The following is a 22448-nucleotide window of genomic DNA, read 5'->3' on the forward strand; positions in this document are numbered from 1 at the left end:
CAGCAAGCAACAAAAACAATAAAAACGTTGAAACAATACGTAGAATCCAGAAAGACAAAAAAAAAAAAAAAAAAAGAAAAGAGGCCTAACATATCATGCTAGGCAAAATGATGACAAGAAAAGCCTTATGAGGATATCAGTGATTTAGGGAATCAACAGATCGACCTGTTTTGGGGTTTAATTATAATTAACACTTAGTATTGCAGTTTTATGTTGAGTTGAGCATGAAATGTAGCTGAAATCAGACTCATTGCTTTATCTGTATAAAATTGCACATTGGGCAAATGAATTTTACCCCGCCCAATGTGTGAATCAAAAGACATAATGAGATTTGGACCACCTTTTTTTTTTGGACTGCTCGATTACTTGTTTTAACAAACATGGACACTTTTGTGTCACAATGTCACAGGGAGGTGATATAAAAGTGAAAAGATACATATCAAGCTAACAAGCACCTAAAATAAAAAATAAAAAAAGATAAAAGGGAGGGATGAGTTCAACAGAGATTTGAAGCTGATCCAAAAGAAGTATAGCCTTATTCCATCCTTAAATTTCTGTTCTATAAACATCTACAGTAAGCCATATTTTTTTCTACTTATATTTTAGTAATAGAAGACATTTTTACCTGATTTGATATTTAGGTAAATCAACAACAATGATTTCAAGTTATTATTAGATATGCCATTGAGTATATAATGAAGCAATTAAGCAATCGATATTCATCAATATATGTGTACAAAACTAAATAAGCTTTGTTAATGATCCCGTACTTGCATATTTACAATTTTCCCCTTTTAGTCACAACCATAATATAAATAAAATATTTAACATCTACAATTGGGGAAGATTTATACCAGCCAACGAAAAAACCCCCAAAAAAACAACAACAAAAACAAAATAAAACCATCATTAAAGTATTGACTTATACTTCGAATAAAATTCTATTCTTATTTCTAATTTGATGATAGATAAATGCAAATGATATAGTTTTGATTTAACAATATACATGCCAGGATAGAATTTAAACAAATCATATTGAGTTTCTAGGGCAGTTTAGCAGCATTTACGAAACTTATAAGTCAGTAGTAAAATGTCAGAAAAATCAGATGATAGCTTTAGATGAGAGGGAGAAAAGAAGGAGATGATAGAAGTAATGTCTGTCTTTACCTAGTCTTGAAACATCACTGTCTTACTTGGAATCTTTGCCAAAAATGACATATTTTATTTGTATTTTTTACTGACAATACACATATACATTCCCATAAAGCCATAAGACGTCTAATCGAGAGCGGATATATACACCAACACACAAAAGAAATGTCCACCATGTCATTACCCCAATAAATTAACATAAAGCCATAAGACGTCTAATCAAGTTTGTTTTTTTTCTTTTTAAAGGTTTTAAGGCGCGTGCAACACATTTAAGTCATATCCCAAGAAAAAGGGAGACAAAGGGGAATAAGTTCAAATATGGAAAAGATGTAGATTCCAAGAGCACACTATCAGTATACTTAGTTTGAGATCACCTAAAGGTCTCATCCTGACACAAGCACAGGTCCCCACTAATGATTGTTTGTTTTTAAGGGTTTTACGGCGCTTGCAACACATTCAGGTTATATCAGCGACAGTAAAAGTAAAAAGGAAGAAAATGGAATAGTAAAAGTTCTGGAATTACAATTAAAGCATCCAAGAGAAAGTAAGACAAAGGGGAACTGGGAACAAACAGGGATCAGATAGAAGGGGGATAGAAGACACAGTAACTGCCTCCCTGCCCATTATGAGGTGGCCAGCTAATCGAGAGAGGATATATATATATGTGGGCGCCCTAGAGATAATCAGTCGCATGGTGAAAAGCTTCAAACGGAGATGACAATTTTAGTCAAGAGGTCAATTTTTATGGAAAATGAGTTCTCATAAAAAATAGTAAAATCAAACCTTCTACATATTGATGAAACATTTTAATCGAATTCTACTCCTAAATATTTTTTTTTATGAAGGTAATTATTATACATAATTTTTGTTGTTCGTTGATATCATAAGCTAAATCATAAATAACCAAGAACAAACAGGCAGAAGATTTACAGAAAAAAAAATATCCCCTGTCAAAAATACAATCACAAACCAAAGAAGCAGGATAGGCTAGTAAAGAGAAGAAGAAACGACATCACTATCGGATCGTACACCCATGCGAACATCATAGGTATATGATTCAAGGGTGATGCTCCCATCCAACCACCCGCATACATAATTTCAACTCTTGTAAACACCCTAGCCCATGCATATGACCATAGCTTCATGAAAAATCAACCGATTTGCTTCAAATAAAGATTAAAATGCTCAGGAGATATTGGGCTTTTAAAAAAAAAATGAAAAAAAACACACACAAAAACGCAAAACAACAAAAATGTTCACCATGTGACTGATATATATTATATATATTTATAAACACACAATCACAAAATATTGTCTTTCATATAGAAATGTCTGCCATGTCAAACCCAACGACATGCTATGATTCCCCACTCTGCCCTTTGCATAAAACAAAACATGAGCATTCATGCATCGCAATATCCGCTAAATGTACTCAAAATATTTACAACGGGTCCCTGTCAAACAGCAACACTTGACACTTTTTTTCTGAAAGAGACAACGCCGTTAGGTATTCATTTTACACCTGAGTAGAGTGAGAGGTTCATATTACAAGATCACAAAAGAGTACTCAATCCATCAGGATATTGTTTTTGTTTTTAAGGGTTTTACGGCGCTTGCAACACATTTAGGTTATATCAGCGCCAGTAAAAAGGAAGAAAATGGGATAGTAAAAAGTTATAGAATTACAATTAAAGCACCCAAGAAAAAGTAAGACAAAGGGGAACTTAGGACAAATAGGGATCAGATGTAGATTCCAAGATCATACCACCAATGTACTTAGTTTGAAATCACCTACAAGTCTCATCCAGACACAAGCACAAAATCCAACAAAGAGGAACACACTCAAATGCTTACATTATACATTCAAAATAAAAATAATAATACATAACAGAGAGATGATTTACAAGGAAAAAAATATCATCTCCCAAAACAATAACTATGCATTTGACTGTTTCCCTCCCAGCTAGGACTCCGGCCAGCACCAGGACAAAACCAAGTAATCTCATTCCAAGACAAAGACAGAAAGCATGTTGGAAAACAGATATAAGGGGATAGAAGACACAGTATGTACCCCCCTGCCCGCTATGGGAAGTCAGGATCCCCACCCAGTCCATCAGGATAGAAAGTGGCCCTAATTGTTTTGCCCAATATACACTACATATGAGATGGTCACAGTCCTCTCATTTCAATTTGACAGAGGAAACAACATTTTAAAAAAAATCAAAACAAAACTATTTTATCCCAGTAAAGGACAGTTACAGAGATTTTATGTTGCCTTAGTATTTGAATATTAAGAAACTGCAAAGTGTGTGTGTTTATTTTGTCAAAGGTGTGTCGTTGGGATTTAAAAAGTCATAGTTTTACATCCTTTTTTCTTTGCTGTAGTAAACATGTCGGAGATCTTATTATGTGGCATGCAATCATTATGACTGATTGATGAATCAGCTGAGGTGAACACAACTAGATGCATTTATGATATAAAGCAGCAACAGGTTCTTATGAGGTAGTCTAATATTTTGTTCACACTTCAATCAAGTTAAATACATAGAATCTTTCTTCTTACATTGATGGCTCAAGATTAAAAAAAGGTACAGTTGTCCCCTTTTGGTCTTCAAGGACATAGACACTTCTTATTCTGAGCGATCTATGTATTTCTTTTTTTTAAAGATATATTTTTACTTATTACAAACATTCACACCACAAAACACCTCATTCAAGTTATTCACCGTCCTATGAATATATTCAAACCGATATTATTAACTCTATATACAAATGAACATACTTTCAAATAATAAAAACCATAAAAACCCAACAAACAAAACAAAACATGTAATAGTAGAGAATGAGAACAGAGTAAACATTCACAGCCTTACAAATGATTCAGAATGTCCGAGAAATGAAAGAGAAAATTAAATAAAAAAAATAATACAAACAACAAACCAAAACAGCAATGGCATTATTACAAAGCATTATCCATTTTATAACGGAATTGAATTTCTTTCAGTCAAAATTCATCTCATTTTACTATATTTGGTCATGACTGCAGACTTGTTTTAAATAAACAAACTGATTATGAACATTGAATGTGGATATTTCCATAGATTCACCATGCTCAATGCTCTTCACAATGGTTCATCTATTACTTCAGCAGGCCCTATCAACAAATTTTATTTCATTACAGTTCGAGTCACTTGTCAGGCCACCATTTTTGTACTAGCACTCTTAGAATATCCTTTATTACGCATAGCAAAAGTTATAATTTTCACCATCTAGCCTTTCTGATGTCCATTACTGTTCTCTTGGTAAAAATCGTTAAAAGAAAAAAATAATATAAAATTATTGAAAAATTGAAAAAAGAGGACCACTTTCCACTCTGCCTGAAACTGAAGTTAAGGAAACAGGAATAAGGAATAAGTAAATTAAAAACAAAATACCACTTGAGAGGCGAGAAAAAAATAATCACAAACTTTTCTGATCCAAACATTAGGTAAAACAGAAACAGTGGAAAACATAATTAGTTGTTTATAATTTTTAAAACCTTTTATGACTTTTATGCCTTGTGCTATGACATTTGGCTTCTGATCAGTAGGTCCTTGGTCCAAGTTCCGCTGTGGACGGTGCAAAGTTGAGTCCTTGGTAAAGGCTCTTTACTCACATTCTCTCTCTCTCTCTCTACACCAATATAAAATGAGTAGGTACCTGCCTGGTTCCATAACTAACTTTGTAAAAAAAAAAGAAGAAAAAAATGTACTAGCACCTTATGGGCATCATGATCCATCATTCATGTTAAGTGTTGCTGTTGGCTTGGAACACCTTGTAAATCGTTTTAAGCACATTAAGTGGATACTGCGCTATATAAAACCTCAAATTTTTTAATTCTTAATTTGAAGATCATATAATTAACTTTGTTATTTTTAGATCATTAAAATAAATGACAATCTATGATAATGATATGGAGCCAATTGTTTTCTCTTTTGTTATAGTTCTATCACTTGAGATGGGTCCAATTTGACAAAGAACTTGGGGTAGGGTTCGTGGTGGAAACATCTTTTACTATAATGGAATATTATATGGAATTTCAGTCTGGAATGTTAGTTATCCCTCAGTTTGTTTGTTTTTCTTAAGTAAAATAAATAAATTATATTTCAAATAATAAAAAGTAAAAAATTAAATTCCCTTAGATCCTAATACCTAAAAGGAAAATCTTTTAATTTACTTTAGAGCTAAACAAAGATGATTTGACAATGATTATCACAGAAAATATACAAGAATCATGAAATGATTATGCAACATAGATAGTTGGACAAAGCTATGGCAGACAGTTACCAAGTTGGTAGTCATAATTGATACCAAATGAGTAGAAGTTGGCATCTGCCTCTCTAAGTTATTCAAAAACATGATCACTTCCTTTATGTACAGAATTTACACAGAGTTAGAGGTATAATTTCAATCTGGGTGTATCAATGTGATGTGATATGAAAAATGACAATGTGAATAAAGTTGAAGAACTCGACTACATAAAATGTTAAATGGCTAATAACCTGATTGTATATATTGAACCAACCTCCCCTAAACGCCGATCCAAGTACTCAAACTCTTACTTTAATACTAAACTTTAAAAAAGAAAAAAAATCCACCAAACCCCATCCCCCTCTCCCCCTAAAACATAAAAATGAAAATAAACTAAATGCCTAAAGTAAGTTCAAAGTAATTGTCTGATTGCAAGGATAATTAGAAAAAAAAATTATCAGAATATTGATTTCAGAAATCAAGAATAGAAAATAATAAAATATTTCTTAAAATCATACAGATGACTCCCTCAAACAAGGTGCTGGGACATTACTGGTCGGGAGTTTACTCGTCTTTGGTGGGCTTATGCCCCATCCCCTAGGGCGCATAAATCTACGGGTGCCATAAGAAGATGTAAGTCTGGTGCCAGTGAGACTACTAGGAACACGCCATGATCCCTTATCATAGCTGCGTATCAAGTTAATCTCTCTCTCGGTTAGTCGAGAAGATGAAGAAATTGGTGAATCTCTACGAGAGTCGAAACCTCTGCCATTTTCTTCCAGCAAAGTGGGTAGCTCTGAGGGGTTGTTGTAATTGTTGTAGCTGATGTTCTGGTCCGTGATGGAACGCGGCACTGACATTGATGTTGATGATGATGATAATAACAAATCACCAGAGTCGTTGTGATGGTAAAAGTTGTGATATGGATGGTTGTGGTTATTATGATGGTGAGAAGGATAGTGACTGGATGGAGATATTTCTCTAGATCTGGCTATGGTGGCATACTTCTGATACAATGTTGAAGACTTACTGCTTTCTCCCATTATCGGTGGATCTAAGGAATAAATAAAAGATGCATCATGAGCTGCATACACATCAAAAAGTCAAGTTGAGATAATTTTTTCTAGATTTCAACTTATGAGTCTTGTTTTACAACCAGCGAAGGTAAGAGCCCATATTTGAATATTGTGTAGCTTTGGGATCTTGTGGCATGACAGTCGCTTATGGACTGGTGTCTTGGGTTCGAGACCTGCTCTACTAAGCAGTGCAAAGTTGAGTCCTTGGAAAAGGCTTTTTACTCACATTCTCTCACTGCACTGAGGTGTAAACACGATTACCGGGCCAGAAACACTATTGTCTCTGTCTAAAAACAAAACCTGAAAAATCACCTTGTAGGCATCATGTCTTGTCCTACATGTTATGTGTTGCTGTTAGCCAGGGACGTCCTGTAAAGCGCTTTCAACATGTCAAATGGATATTGCACAATATAAATGCAGAAGTTAAAAAAAAAATTAAGCTGAAGGTTCTCTTCCCCCCTAATTTATATAGGATAGGTATTTAAAAGTTTGTCGTCTTTTGGACAAGGAATAGGTAGAACCAAAAAACGAATTATTATCTGTGGGATCTAAAGAAATTATAACTCAAATCTTCAAAAGATTTGAAATCTTCAATCTGTTATGAGAGACCATGCCAGTGTTATCAAACCAAAGGAAAGTGAAATTAACCATTAATACGTTTTAATACAATGAGTTAATAAAAAAAAATTACATATTTTATACATTTTATTATCCCCAATGATGGACATTTCTCTTTCTATGGTATGCTCCACATTGGGTTATAAAAAGAAAGATCATGCCATTCTGGGGGCCAAAGCTTATCCCCAATTCTGAGTCATTAGTGAACAGTAACTCAGCAGTCTCAGATACCAACACTGCTGAATATACAGAAGGATAGAATTAACTCTGACTCAAAACTAGTTTGTTTGCAGAAGCGCTATTGGGTCTTTCAGCCTTCTTTTTCTTTTATAATACGATTGACTTCATTATGCAGAAGCAGTGGCCTCAATATTTTAAGTATAAGTGTCCAACCGCCTTCATGTGTTGTTGATGGTTTCTGAGAAATCACTATTTTTGTAAAGGAGATTGGGTTTACAAAGAAAAGTAAAAACTGAAAAATTATTTCATCATCTGGCAGACCAAAGTGGTGTTAAAAATAATAAAACAAAAGATATACAGAACACGTCCGTTATTGACAGTTTACTAAAAATGGCGCGAACTTGGAGCAAAGATATTATAAAAGAATGCCTTGAAATAAAAAAATATCCATGAAATCACCTAAATTGATTTTAGAGATAACATACCTTAAAATTTATTCAAGCGTGATGTGCATGGTTTTTCCCATAATAACAACATATATTCAATTAATTATAGTGCATGATTAAGTTAAGACCAAATTGGTAACATATGAAAAAAAATAATAAATCATATTTTAGGACAGCTGCTTCGGGAAAAGTTAGAAAATCAATCGACTATAAAATGAATTGAAAACTATTAATTGCTAAACAATTAATGTAAAATCAATGAAACAGGATATTGATTAACAGAATAGCAGAAATAACAAATCATCAGAAAATGACAACATCATGTGAGCAATGGATCTTTTCCAGAGTTGCTCATGATCTCATTAAAGGAAATAAGAGCTTGAATTGATGACCACCAGTTTTTCTCCTCTTCCATCTAAATCAAAATCTACTGTGTTCATTGTTTCTAAGGGCGTAGGAAGACTTCCGAAGCTGGGTTGATGTACGCCATACGTTACTACTATTATTATTGTTAGTTAAACAGCTTTCAAAGCTATATCCAAAGCTTAAAATAAAAACAATCTGAGATTAATATGGTAGAAATAAATGTAGGCTTTTATGAAGGATCATTTCCTTATCCTCTTCTGTGTGATACCTGTTTACCTTAAAATCTTTTGTTGGTAATTGGAAAAAACTATAAAATTTCTTTTTAAATGACGAGGACAGAAGATGTAATATTAAAAGTATCAGGGAAGCCATAACAATAAAAAAAAAATAAATCTTGTGTGATGCACTAACAAGTGTGATTTAATAACAGCTGCAACAAAATGACTAGCCAAGATGTAGTCTATTAATAGACTACCATAGTATTAGGACATTAACACCAAACAAAAGTCATTGAACCAAACAAACGGGTTGGAAATATTGTGTGCTTTCCAATATTTACATATTCTGCTCATTGAAAGCACAATTTCTGTTAGTATGTTTTAAAGCACAAAGTGCATTTCAAAGGGATATGAATGAGCTTACCGAATTTAAAACACTAGAATTTCATTGCTAACCAGAAGAGAGCAATTTAGGAGAAGATAAGACAGCATAGTTATTCTTACTCACCACTGAATGATGGAACTCCTGGACTAGGCTCACCAAAATGTTTCTGAGCCAGCTGACGCAGCTCATCTTCCTTCAAGCGAGATTGAAGACTTGATTCTTGGTAAGTATCATTTGAATAGAGGAGGTAATCCTCATCTCCAATGCGGGGTGGGTAAGACTGTCGATCTTTATGACTCCCGTAATCCTCAGATCTGTATGATTTCAAGGGAGGATTCGAGTCATCATGGAGGTCATGACCTCTAACATCAAGGTCAGATAAAGCAGCGAATTCATGGTCATCAATAATTGACAAATGCTCCAAATTTAAAGGACTTCTTTTAGCAAGGTCATGCCTAAGGCGATATTTATTTCCACTATTGTCTAAAAGGGTGGTGAAATCAACTGGATTCCTTTGAGCACGGTCATAGCTATTTTGTGATTGATATTTTCCACTGCTGGTGTTAGATGTTGGTCTAGTTGTAGTTGTAGGGTATTCATGTCTGATGTCCTTCTCAAAGCTGTTTTGTTTGATGTGCTCTGCGAGTCTTCTTCGAGCTTCACCAGAACTGGAAGAGGGTAAGGTTGATTCGAAGTCATTAGATTTGGAAACTTGACTAGAAGACAAATGATTATGACGGGAATTATACATGTCCAAATTAACTTGTAAACCACTGACAAAGTCATCTTTATTGTATTTATTATTATGCGTGTCAGAATGAGAAGAATGTCCAGATCTAATTTCATTATTGGAATACTTATCACTAGTAATATGGCAAGATGGAATGTGTGAAGAGGATGATAAGGATGTTGGGTATTTAGCACCTGAGTCCAATCGAGTTTCATCATGAACACCATTATTTCTTAACTCATAATTGTCTAGTGCATCTTTTTGTGATGAAAAGGGTGATGTTGGTATTGTTGTTGTTGAGCTGGATCCAACATACTGAAAACCATTTCTGTTGTCATTTCTATACTTCAAACCATTGGAGCCTGAAGAGGGCTCGATTCCATTTTCCTTAGTCGGATGCCTAATCACAGAAACGACGAGGTGATTTTTTGATTTGTCAGGTGCGCTTAAACTATTCTCCTGGTAAGATATATGCTTTGTTGGCATTTTACTTGGGGCATATGTGGCATCCTCGGCATCATTACGTCTCTCAAATACACCACGTGTTGGACTTTTGCCTAAAGATTTAATCCTCCTTGCAACATCACTGGGTGAGGATAGTTGTCTTTGCAAAGGACGGCTCTGTCTCACTGTATGTTGTTGTGGTTGTGACGGATGCCGCAATTTCTCAGGACTAGACTGTGCTGAAGTATGAACATCATTAAATTCCTCCTCTCTATTATATTCATTTTCTCTATCATCATCATTGTCCTCATCGTTATTGTCATAATATGACAACACAGCTGGCTTCCTCTTCGGTTGAGGTGTTGAAGGTTGCAATGGTACTCTTTTAGTGGGACTACCACTTTGACGACGTCGCAAAGATGGTGAAGTTGACCTTGAGCGAGTTTTATGAACTCTGAAAGTAGACTGCGAAATTTCTTTCTCTTCCTGTGGTGATTTATCTGGTGACGATGGGGATTCTTTTTCCTCTTGCTGGGACAAAGGAAGGGAAAACACCCAGTGATCCCCAGTAAACAATTTCTGATTGATGTCTTTACTAAGACTTCTACGTTGATAAAAAAGGAGATAAGCTTCTTTGGTGGCCACAGGGCCGTCAACTTCTCGTACTTTAGTGTCATTGAACTCCCTCCACTTCCCATCGACTGGACTTCGACAGAAAGCTGTGTAGTGGCCTCCCATCATATTGCCATAATGGTTGCAGACACCAACCAAGTCATAAGTAGAATTGTCTGATTTGACATGAGACGTTGATTTATTACCAGGGGATAAGTGAGGTGACATGTCAAAGTCATCAATAGGGAATTCTACTAAGGTGTTCAGCTTGCTGCGACCAGTCTGCAATGCAAAGAGATGTAAGTATCAAAGGGGATGAAAACAAGTAAAACTGACAATAATCTTAGATCATTCTGTGAAACAATTGAATCATAAAACATGATGGCGAGAAAAGTATCTAAAATCAAACCTAACTAAATTTCATTCACATTCTTTCTTTTTTTACTCAAAACTGAAGAAAACATTCCAAAATCATCCTCAGGGCTTTGTTTATCATTCAATCTATTTTCATCGCCAAAACAAGACATTTGATTTCATTCTATACCTTTGGAAAAAGAAAAGATTCCTTTTTAACTGTAGTGATTCCAAAAGGTACAGAAATCAAACAAATTTTACACACACTACTCTGCATCATGTGTCTCTCAATTAATCCCCCATAATTATACCAAAAGTTCTCAAAAATTCTCAAAATTAAAATCAAAACTTGACCTATTTGCAAAGTAGAGAAATCAAATCATTCCTTGGGTATGAATCCTGCAACATCTAGTCCCTTCCTTTAATAAACATAAATCAGTCAATTCAGAACTAACCTTAATCTTAAATTAAGAAAGAAAAATAAACTATGGTATTCTTGGCATTTTGGCAACAATGAAGACTCCCGAAGCAGTTGGTAGGCAAATGAAAGGAAGTTTAGATCAAAACGACTATCTCCATTGATATTGATAACTATGCTGTCAATAAATACCTCATACACAATATTGCTTTCACAATATCCAAAACTTATTCTAAAGATTGTCCAGCACATATAGTGAGTACTGCTGGCTATTCCAAAAATGTTTAAGTTGCATAACATGAAAATCCTATTTCGCATTTTAGTAATTATATTCATTATAATTATTTGTGTTGTCACAAGAAGGAAAAACCCCCAGAGATTCTTGTATTCCTGTGGGACGCTATAATTTGAGAAAAAAAATCTGAGCTAATCCAATCTTATCGGGGTAAATGGCAGGTATGTATGTATGGATGGATGGGTGTATGGATAGATGTATGGATGGATGGATGGATGGATGGAGGATGGATGGATGGATGGATGGAAGGATGGATGGATGGATGAATGGACGTACGTACGTACGTACGCATGCACACACGCACGTATGTATGTATGTGTGTATGTATGTATGTATGTATGTATGTATGTATGTATGTATGTATGTATGTATGTATGTATGTATGTATGTATGTATGTATGTATGTATGTATGTATGTATGTATGTATGTATGTATGTATATATACAACGGAAATGCCTAAAATATTGAAAAGCCATTTCGCCATTTTAAAAATGAGAAAAGTTGAGAAAAACCTGTTTAAATCGCTTCAGATGCAAGATGAGAATATCAGGTAATGACCACAGACCAAGGGATTTGACAGTGCCTTGTTGGAGTTGTTTGCAATGAGGACACATCCACGCATCCTCTCCAATAAGCTGGGGGGAAGAAAAAACAAAATGCATATAAAATCCACATCATTCCAAAACGGTTGAATATAATATCACAATGAATGACCTTAGGAACAAAGCAACCCAATTACTGCTAAATGGAGAGAGAGGGGCTGACTGATCTAATGGGATCTCCTTGAGCAATCCCATAAAGAATGTCTGTCGAATAAAAAACATCTTAAAAATTATAATTAACTATATAAAATATCAAAATCTTCAACCAATTTATTTCTTAATACATTTTTGATGAATACTACTCAGATATGGATAAACATTCTCATTCATCTATTTATTGTCAAATAAGGCTAAATCTCAAGTTTTATCAATCAAAGCACCACAGTGGATAAGAATTAATTCCTATTCGATAGAATGTACTAAGGTCTAGCATTCAAAGGCACAAAGTCAATGCTCAAATTGTATTCAAGCTTCATATACCTTCTCCTCCTGAGTGTACAGTTTAAAACATTCGTACAGTGACACAGTATCCAGACTTGGAGGGTTGGATGACAACTCCCTCACAGATGAATGTTCTGTTATTCGCTCTCTGTCATCAACAAACACCCTGACATGAACAAAACAGTATATGTGTATAAAAAGATAAATGAAGAAATAAATAAATAAATAGATTAATAAAAAAGTAGAATATAAAAGATCACAAGCCATTTGAAAGAAGAACAAGTTCGAATAATAACAATAACAATTTTTAAAAATTCTTTGCAGACTGAAAACAATATTTTAAGAAAAATTACAGCCTTTAAAATCGTCTGCCTCTTTAACATATTAGAGAAAGTGTACACAATTTTTTTAAAAAGCACAACTAATGAAAAGCCTATGGAATTTCAAACAAAATTTCTGAAAACAGAAGTCTTACTTGTTTTTTGTCTGTGTGTTCCAAATAGACAGGATTTTAATGTGTAAAGGACCAAAATCCTCAGACAATGTGTCTAAAGCTCTGAAAAAAAAAATGACATTCATATCAATATAAACAGTGAAACAACAATATAAATGTGAATAGTCTGTGCATTTGAATCCTGATTTAGATACATTTGGATCTCAAAGAAAACCTTCCAGTTTTAGAGTATTTTTATTCTTCTTCTTTGCAGCCCATGTTGTTGAAATCTTTTAAACAGGACCCAAAAAGTAAAGAGTATATGGAGCAGAGCCGGCAAATCTTTAACATAATATTGTAACCCAAAGCAATAACATCAAACAAGATAAACCCAAATATTTGTATTGACATAGACACACTATGACTTTTTTTTCTCTGACCTTAAAAAAACTTCAAAGTGTTTATTTTTCAATGGTGTAATTTGCGATATCTCATTCCAGTTTACCTTTCAGCTGCTTGTGTATAGAGAGGCATTTCAACATCCATCGACAGGTGGCCATTTTGAGAGCTCCCATCCCAAACTTGCATCATGAATAGATTACTTAATCTCTGAAATGACAATGGATTAGGCTGCCAAAGCTGTTGACCATTAACATATTGCACCAAAATGGTTATAAAAGCCTACCAAAAAATATTTTAATATTCACAATTAACATTTCAAGCTCAAATCATCTTTAGCCAAAAAACGATTAGAATAGTAACATTATGTAAAGCAAGTCTAAATTGTGATATTTGAAAATGTCAGAAGTTGAAGAATGAAACAACAATGATCACTTAAGTAGACAAAGAAACATGTTGGTTCAATAAATGAATTGATTTAGGATTATCTGTAATTGTAATTGTTACGTGAATGTATAAATAAATTTATTTATTGCTTGCAGAAATCTCATGTCATTCAATTAAATAAATATTGGGAGCAAGCAGAAATATTTTTTAAAAAACTCTTTGCTAACATTTCAGCAATATATTAAGATCTCTCATGCATTTATGGCACCCTTTTCAGGGTAAAATCACATTATATGAAAACATGATAGCAAAACTTGATAGCATTCTTTTTTATTTCTTTTTTCAGTTTTTTATTTGAGATTATTTACAATTAAGGAGGATAGCTTTTAAACTCTTTGTCTAATTCGAATCATTTAATGACCAGGATGCAACCCGCCTAACGTTAAAGTCAAATTAAATAAAATGTACAAACTACCTGAGAATGAATCTCCTCAAAGACAGCATCACCCAGTTGGTAGAGCATTTCTTTCTGCAAGTCTTTCCATCTGATGTCCCTGCTGACTTCAATGACACTGGGTAATCCAAACCTACGGCTGAAGACCAGACATTAAAAAATATAATATGAGTAAATTTGCTTTAAGAATCAAGACAGGACAAGTAAAATTTTAGTCTGAGAAGCCATTAATCATGGAAGTACTTTGCAATAGACCAACATACTACGAAAACCATAGAAACTAAGCGAAACTTTTAGTTTCACATCTCATCTCAGAAAAGAGATAAAAATCTGACTCCATGGACTTTTCACCACTTCCATTGCAGTACAGTATATCATTTTGTCACCACAGTCAACTCATGTTGTGTATGGTCACTGAGAGAAAATTTGAACCCTGGTCTTGACAGGGCATTATGCTGAAAATTGACTTTTAACTGAAAATGAAACAATTTTATTTGAATTAATATGTACAAATTATAAGAATTGATGTAATTTACCCAACTCTCATATATTTTAATACTAACCATTTTTCCATCAAATTCAATTTTCAGAATCTAGTTTACCTGGACATAACACTATTTTAAGACAATTTGTCACAAATGAACACCACAATTTTTTTTTTTTTTTTATTGGTGTCACTGAGCACATTATCCAAATGGACTTAATGGCTGATGCATATTGTGTAAGACTTTGACAAAAAAATGTATGAGAAGAGAGTTTATCTTATAGTTTTACATATCGCAATAGGATGGTTGAATCTATGGAAATGCACCTTACAGATATTGATATTCATATTTATTTTTTATATTCTTTATTCATCTACTTGGTGTAATTTGTATTTAGCCTATATTTCGATAGAAGACTGAAATATTCCAGCCAAAGTGCAAGCTGAAAGTCATCTAGAGTATGAAGACTTGCTCAAGGCCAAGCAGTACAATGAGGTGGGGGACGGGGGGGGGGGGGGGGGGGGGAGGAGGAGGAGGAGGAGGAGTGAACCAAATCCATAACCTCCAATCTACAAGTCAAGTCCTTTCACACACCTCCTTTGTTAAAGGGTGCTGATTTTCTTTATAATCAAGAAATACAATAACACCTCACACAGGTATTAAATAGAAAATCAGTTTTCTCTTTGTAAAAATTCACAATTTCAAGAAAAAAAATTGCAACAGCCTAAAGTGAAAGAATTGCATCTTATTTTTCTTAAATCGTTTCTTCATAATGCTGTAATAATAAGCAGGAAAACGAATCCATAAGTAAGTACAACAAAAATAAAATGGATCAATTTTCTTCCAACTATCTATTAAAAAATATGAATCTGAAAGCAAAAAAAGTATTTTGGGCAAAAATTAAAAAGTTGTTACAAAACAATTTTTTTATATGGTGAACAGTTGTGAAACTATTGTGTAATTATGGAAACAATCTAGTTTTTCATCACTTTTCTTATTGAGAACTGACAAAGGATTCAGAAACCAAAAGACTGGAAGCAAAAGAATATCAGAAGTTTGGCTGGCTCAGTTGAAAATCAACAGTGTTTATCACTCTGAGGAGAAGCACAGCAGAAAATCACTGTCATGTATCCCTAGTCAGATCTCTGAAAAATAGTGACAAAGGTCGCCCTTCCAAGCATTAGGCCCATGGGGCCAGGGATTATCTCAGTTTCTATAGCGTGAAATGGACAAAAGCAATTGCTTGCTAGCCCGTGGATCGTTACTGAGTGGACAGGGTGGTCAGAAAGAACAAAAAAAATTCAACTTCACCCAGGGTGTGTGAAGTGAGTGCTCTACCAATTGAGCTAAAAGGACCCCCAAAGATAATCTAGTGTGTTATCTTACGAATTACCTCTGAGATGATTTGTCTGTCTTTTCAACATGGATAACAAGAACTTGCGCAATGGGAGAGTCAAATTGATTGTCAGTCTGGTTGTTATCTGCCCCTACTCCTCGGCCATCTGAATGCGTCTCTAGGGCATAAATCATATCATTGTCAGCTATATCCGACAAAGGCTGCTCATTGCTGTAGGTAGCACCGAATCCTTCTTTGGTCAACTGACACAGGATTATCTTGAAAAAAAAAGGAAAATATGCTTTAATTATGATATACACGATTACGAAGATGGTGATGATGATGATGATGGTGGTGGTGACAGTTGTGGCAACAAAATGAAGGATTGGTGTCATAATGGTAAAGAAGATAATGATTATGATAACAAGTTTAAATCATTATACTTGAAAAGTCTATTTAAGTCAATGACAATACATCCATATATATAGTAATGATTCTAATATAGATAAAAATAAAAATTTGAGCTAGCTTATTCCAAAAACAGGATGAAAAAACAGAAGAAAAGAAAAGCAACATTTGCTTTCGAAAAATGACCAAAAGGCAAAAATGAGACATAAATACACTACTCCTACTTCTTGTAGTGTATCTCTATTTAATCTCTAGTTCTAAATGATGCCATTAGAAAAAAAATATATGAACCTTGCCTATATGAACAATGTCAAAGGCATACAGACGAGAAAAAAAAAAGAAAAAAAAAGGCTCTACCTGAGAAACTGGTATTCCAGCTTCAGTGGAAATGCTTTCTCGTAACTCTTGTACTGTATCAAAGTGGTTGACCACCAGACCAATCTTAATACACTTGTAACCCCCGTGGGGCTCTAGGAAAACAATGTTGATGAACATCAAACGAGGGGACCGCTGAGGGAGGGGCAAGGACACACAGAGATAAGGGTCAAAGGTCTGTGATCGATCCCCACAGGATGGACATGTCAGTGTGGAACTATGTAATGCCTTGAATAACTTGACTACAAAACTGTCCCCATTCACAGATAATGCTTCTTGGGCAAGTTCCTCATCAGATTTGGGAGTGGAACTCTGGATAAAGATATAAATTTTATACGGTCAAACATAGGCTGAAAAGATTTATCAATATTTTGGTATTGTTTTGACATTTCATCACCTGTTCATCTACATTTTTATTTTATTAGGGGGTTGGGGGAGGTCAAGTGGGTGTAGTGTTCACCAGCCTAATAACACTTGATGCACATTTACTTCTTCCTTTCTTTACTATGATATCAAAATGAAATACCTTTGGTATTTATACTATGTAAGCACATTTCCTATTTTTGACTGCATGACGATTTTTTTTTAAAAGACCAAAAAAAACCCCCAAAAAAAACAATAATGATGTTGAACATAGCAAGTTATAGTTTAAGAGCTACAAAGACAAATGATTCCTCATGCCCCAAACATGAGACTGAAAACTTCATAACAACAGAATAAAAAATGTGCACATCAATTCTTTTGAATTTAGCATCGAAGATTCATTATGTCATAGCTGCTGATATTGTCATTGATGTTACTTTAACAAAGCGGCCTTCAAACATTACAATTATAACAGATCAATATGAACATCCAAGATTCACCGCTACCCAGAATTACACTCTTGTCGTCAATTATTTTTGTTGGTAAAAGTATAATTTAAGTCTGTGCCTAATAACAAAGATCTCTACAAAGGTGAACAGTGCAAAGCATCTGCATACCCCACACCACACTTTTTAATTCAGTCCATATACGGAAAGCTGATAAATTCTTCCTCTTCTATTTCAATCCTTTAATTCTTTTCAAAGTAACAGTGAAGAAAGCAACTAAGCAAATTTTCTCAACTCAAGAAGTGCAGTTACTGGCGTCTAAACACTTCTCTTAGTGTTAGTGCCATGGGCATTTTGATCATAGAACACTACCTGTTACAATTATACAGATTTGTAATGTTTGAAATTGTAAAACAGATCAAAACCACGTCCATAAATTAAAAATTTTCTGAACACCAAAAAAACCCAAAAAACCTGTCAAAAGTGGAAAGACTTCTGACTAGAAATGGTGAAATCAAAGGAACCATCAGTCTATTGAGTGAGAAACAAAGAGGCTCCTAAGTCATGCATACAAAAATGATTGATGTATGAGTAATGCAAATGATTTAATTGTAACCCCCCCCCCCCCCCCCTCCCCCCCAAATTCAGCCCACACCCCATCCAAACTCAATCTTAATAAAAACTCATAGTCATTTACAGTACACAATAACCAGTAATAAGGCGTGAGGAACATAAATTTATTCCAGTTTCTGTAGCATTATACGAACAACAGTAATTGAACTTTCAACCATATCTAATATTCCCAGCTACCAATCACTTCTTCAGGGATCAAATAAATTTTTGATTACGCTCAAGTAGATAGCCAATGGATAATAATATATTATATAATATATATATATATTATATATATATATATATATATATATATATATATATATATATATATATATATATATATATATATATATATCCTTGTGAAGCAAGTGTGCTATCATTCAGCAATCAGGACCCCCATACTAACTGAGAAACAACATAATAATAAATGTCATTTCTTTTTGTCTTGCACATTCACATCAGAAAACAATAATGTAAAAAACAAAAATAATGAGTCATTGACAGGAGACATTACAAAGTTACATAAAAAAGACAATGTCAAATAAGATATCTATGACTTCTGACACTGAATGTTAATGTGCGGTTCAGTGATTGCAAGACACTACCTGTTGTATTGTAAGTGTCATCACCTATCAGTCACTGACCTTTATCTGTACAGGTAAGATGTTGAGACAGTAGTAGAGTGGTAATAAAAAATGATAATTAAGTTGAGAAAAGGGCAGTAACAACAATGTATAAGTTTCGTATATTCATATTTCAGATGTTTTTTCAACAGAGGGAAGAGAAGAATTGCAGCAAAACAAAACACATCAAAAAGTCCCCTTAAAAACAGAGAGAGAGAGAGAGAGAGAGAGAGAGAGAGAGAGAGAGAGAGAGAGAGAGAGAGAGAGAGAGAGAGAGAGAGAGAGAGCGTTCCACCAGATAATAATCAATAACCAGTTGAAACTATAGTTGTATACCTCTTTTTATATCTCAAAATGATTACAGGAGAACCTGATTTTGGCATGGGTTATTCAGACAAATGTCAAGAGTCAGAGATACAATTGTAATTTAAATTTTCAAAAACAACACATTTAATTTTTTTATACTATCACTGAACTGTTTAAATAATTGTTTTGACAAGAAACCATATTTAAATAGTTCTCTTATTTTTTTTATTTTTTTTTTTTAATTCTGATACTCATAGATAACAGAGAATTTGTCCAGTTTAAGTCTCAAGTTGGCTCCAGCCTACATGATTGAGATGTTCATGTTTTCAAGATTTTATGGGTGGTTTCAATAAGGTCTCATCATATTATAATGAGGTGCAGTGTTTAGTGCATCTTTATTCATTCAATAACAGGTGGTTTAATGTTCTTTCAGTATCATATAATAATAAGAAGGCAAAACCAGCACATTGCATTGTTGATTACACACTCTGCACTCGACGTCTTTATCTCTACGAATCCAATACCTAATCATTAGCACTCCTCACTTATCTCTCCCGACGCCTCTCTTCTCACCCTACCTCCCACCCCCACCCCTCTCCCCTGATCATTTCTTTGATTTTTATACATAAAACATAAGTCTATATCATCACTGCCTAGCACGTCTCCCGATGCTACTGGCCTCCCATAGCATTGACATCCTCCTGTTACAGGAGACCCACCTTTATTCACACAATCTTCCCGATTCCAGATCCCAGGTTATACGGTGGTCCAACGAGAGGACACTTCAAGGCTCAAAGGAGGGGTTAGCATTTACGCTAAAGAGCCATCGAAGGTAAGGGTCATAGAGAGCGTAAAGGACAGCAATGGGGTGAACCGAATTTCCGTGGAAGTAGGTGGACTGTGTTTGCATAATATTTACAAAACACCTAGAGCGATTTGGACTACACCACCGGTACCGGTGGTCAGCCATCCTTCCATCTGTCTGGGAGACTTTAATAGCCACAATCACGAATGGGGCTACCGAGACTGCAACGAGGCAGGAAGACAACTCCGCTCATGGATGGACTGTAACGATCTACACCTAGTGTACGATCCTACAGCCAAGGGTACCTTCAGGGGTACCCGCCATAAGAAGGAGTATACTCCAGACCTCACCCTCGTTACGAAAGGTGCGAACGGTGAACCGCTGCAGGTGAAGCGAACAGTCCTCAGGGACTTTCTGCACAGCCAGCACAGGACAGTTCTTGTCACAGCTGGGGTGACAATACCGAGGGTGCAGTCTCTCCCACTTTGCAAATGGAACTTCAAGAAGGTTGACTGGGAGGAATTCAGTTCCTATACCCGAGCAGGTTTGCCCTGCCATTCCTTCCAAGTCCGAGAATATAACCAGATTTAGCAGGCTACTGGTTAAGAGCGATCAACGTTCTATTCCACGGGGCAAACGGAAATTCTAAACCCCTTGCTGGACAACAGAGTCGAAAAAGCTGTACAAAGAGTACCAGCAGACCCAGTCCCAGGACGTAGCCAATAGACTACTTCAGTCTCTGGCAGAGGGAAGGAAGCAACAGTGGCAGGAGATCGTGGTAAGTCTCGACTTTACACACTCCAGCCGCCACGCTTGGCGTTTGATAAAGAAATTGGATCTGGACCGGAATTACGCGAAGCCTTCACCGGAATGTGAGGCAGACACAATCGCCAAGAATATTAAGAACCGTAGCAAACGGGTCCCTAATCATGCTTTTGAGCGCTGTGTCCGCAAGGCGTACCGTACGATTTTGGACTCGCTACCTGCGGAGGAGTCGGACTGGACATCCCCGTTCAGTCCCCGAGAAGTAAGTGCAGCCATTAGTGATGTGAAGAACTGTAAAGCAGCAGGGATAGACGGCGTATATCCCGATATGGTGACGCATCTGGGCCCCAGAACATGGGCCTGGCTGGCAGAGGCAATGTCTGACGTCCTTGCAAAAGGAAAGCTCCCACAAGTGTGGAAGCATTCGAAGATAGTTGCCATCCTGAAGCCCGGGAAACTGGCGAAGGAGGCCGATAGTTACAGACCCATATCTCTACTGAGCTGTCTTTACAAATTGTTGGAGCGTGTTCTATTAAACCGATGGGGGCTTCTGTCAGACTCTGAGAATTTCAAAAGTTGAAAGTGTAATTACATTTGGTGGTTGTACTAGGGTGGTGGTTGTAGTTGTAGTGGTTATAGGGATGATGTGGTAGTGATTATAGTAGTAGTGGTCGTATGGATGATTGTGTGGTGGTTGTTGTAGTAGCTGTGGTAGGAATGATGATGTAGTGGTAGTTGTAGTGGTAGTGGTGGTAGGGATGATGTGATGTTATTTGTAGTAGTAGTGGTGCTAGGGATGATGGTGTGGTGGTGGTTGTAGTAGGAGTGGTGGTAGGATGATGTGGTAGTAAACATTTAATGAATTGTCCTTTTCACAATGTTTTTCAAATAAAAGGCCAGAAAGTGTTGTTTTGTTTTGATTTTTACTTTATAAAGCAGGCTACAATATCTTTTATTTTTTACCGAAACCTAGTGGTTATTCAGCTTATAAATAAAACCCAAGAATCTCTCAAATTTAAAGCCATAGTCAAAAGGTAAAAAGAAAGAAGAGTAAACTAAGCCAATCTCAATTGCTTTATTCTAATGCATTATCTCAGTATAACCAGATGATTTATTGGATGATTGTGAAAGAAATAAAGAGAGAGAGAAGGAGAAGGGGAGACTTCTCTACTAGAATAATTTATGAATTGATCTTAGAAATTCTAGAATATGAACACAAAAAAAATGAAGAAAAGAGAAATAGAAAGAAAGGCAAAGGGAAAGAGGAAGAGAGAGAGAGAGAGAGAGAGAGAGAGAGAGAGAGAGAGAGAGAGAGAGAGAGAGAGAGAGAGAGAGAGAGAGAGAGAGAGAGAGAGAGAAAGAGAGAGATTTGTCCCTCCCCTTCCCCTTCAACCATCAACTAGCTAATCAAAGAACACCACTGGTCGTCTGTGTCAATTGTGACATCTGGTGCCATTCCGTCTGGCCACTAAATTTCACGGGACGTCACTAAATTTCACGAGACTATGCACAGGTGTCAAAATATGACATAAGACATAATGGTGACTTTGTGGTTTTGAGGAAAATGTTTGACACTGCAAATTCAGCGGAAAGTTTCTGAGAAATTCTCAAAATCACTGT

At 35.4% G+C, this 22448-nt stretch overlaps 1 protein-coding gene across 1 annotated transcript in view; it reads right to left on the reverse strand.

The window, feature by feature from the left end:
- Positions 1-1376: 1376 nt before the first annotated feature.
- Positions 1377-22448, reverse strand: part of LOC144973268 (uncharacterized) — a 26902-nt gene continuing 5830 nt past the window's right edge. Inside the window, exons 2-10 of the mRNA XM_078915514.1 lie at positions 16888-17217; positions 16180-16400; positions 14323-14440; positions 13567-13670; positions 13104-13184; positions 12668-12794; positions 12098-12220; positions 8855-10799; positions 1377-6496 (exon numbers count right to left, since the gene is read on the reverse strand). Of these exons, the coding sequence (XP_078771640.1) occupies positions 5955-6496; positions 8855-10799; positions 12098-12220; positions 12668-12794; positions 13104-13184; positions 13567-13670; positions 14323-14440; positions 16180-16400; positions 16888-17217 (3591 nt within the window). The 3' untranslated portion in view covers positions 1377-5954. The remainder of the gene's footprint in view (positions 6497-8854; positions 10800-12097; positions 12221-12667; positions 12795-13103; positions 13185-13566; positions 13671-14322; positions 14441-16179; positions 16401-16887; positions 17218-22448) is intronic.

This window comes from Berghia stephanieae, chromosome 5 (genome assembly GCF_034508935.2).
Source record: "Berghia stephanieae isolate SIO BIC M18660-M18661 chromosome 5, UCSD_Bste_1.3, whole genome shotgun sequence".
Classification (NCBI taxonomy): domain Eukaryota; kingdom Metazoa; phylum Mollusca; class Gastropoda; order Nudibranchia; family Aeolidiidae; genus Berghia; species Berghia stephanieae.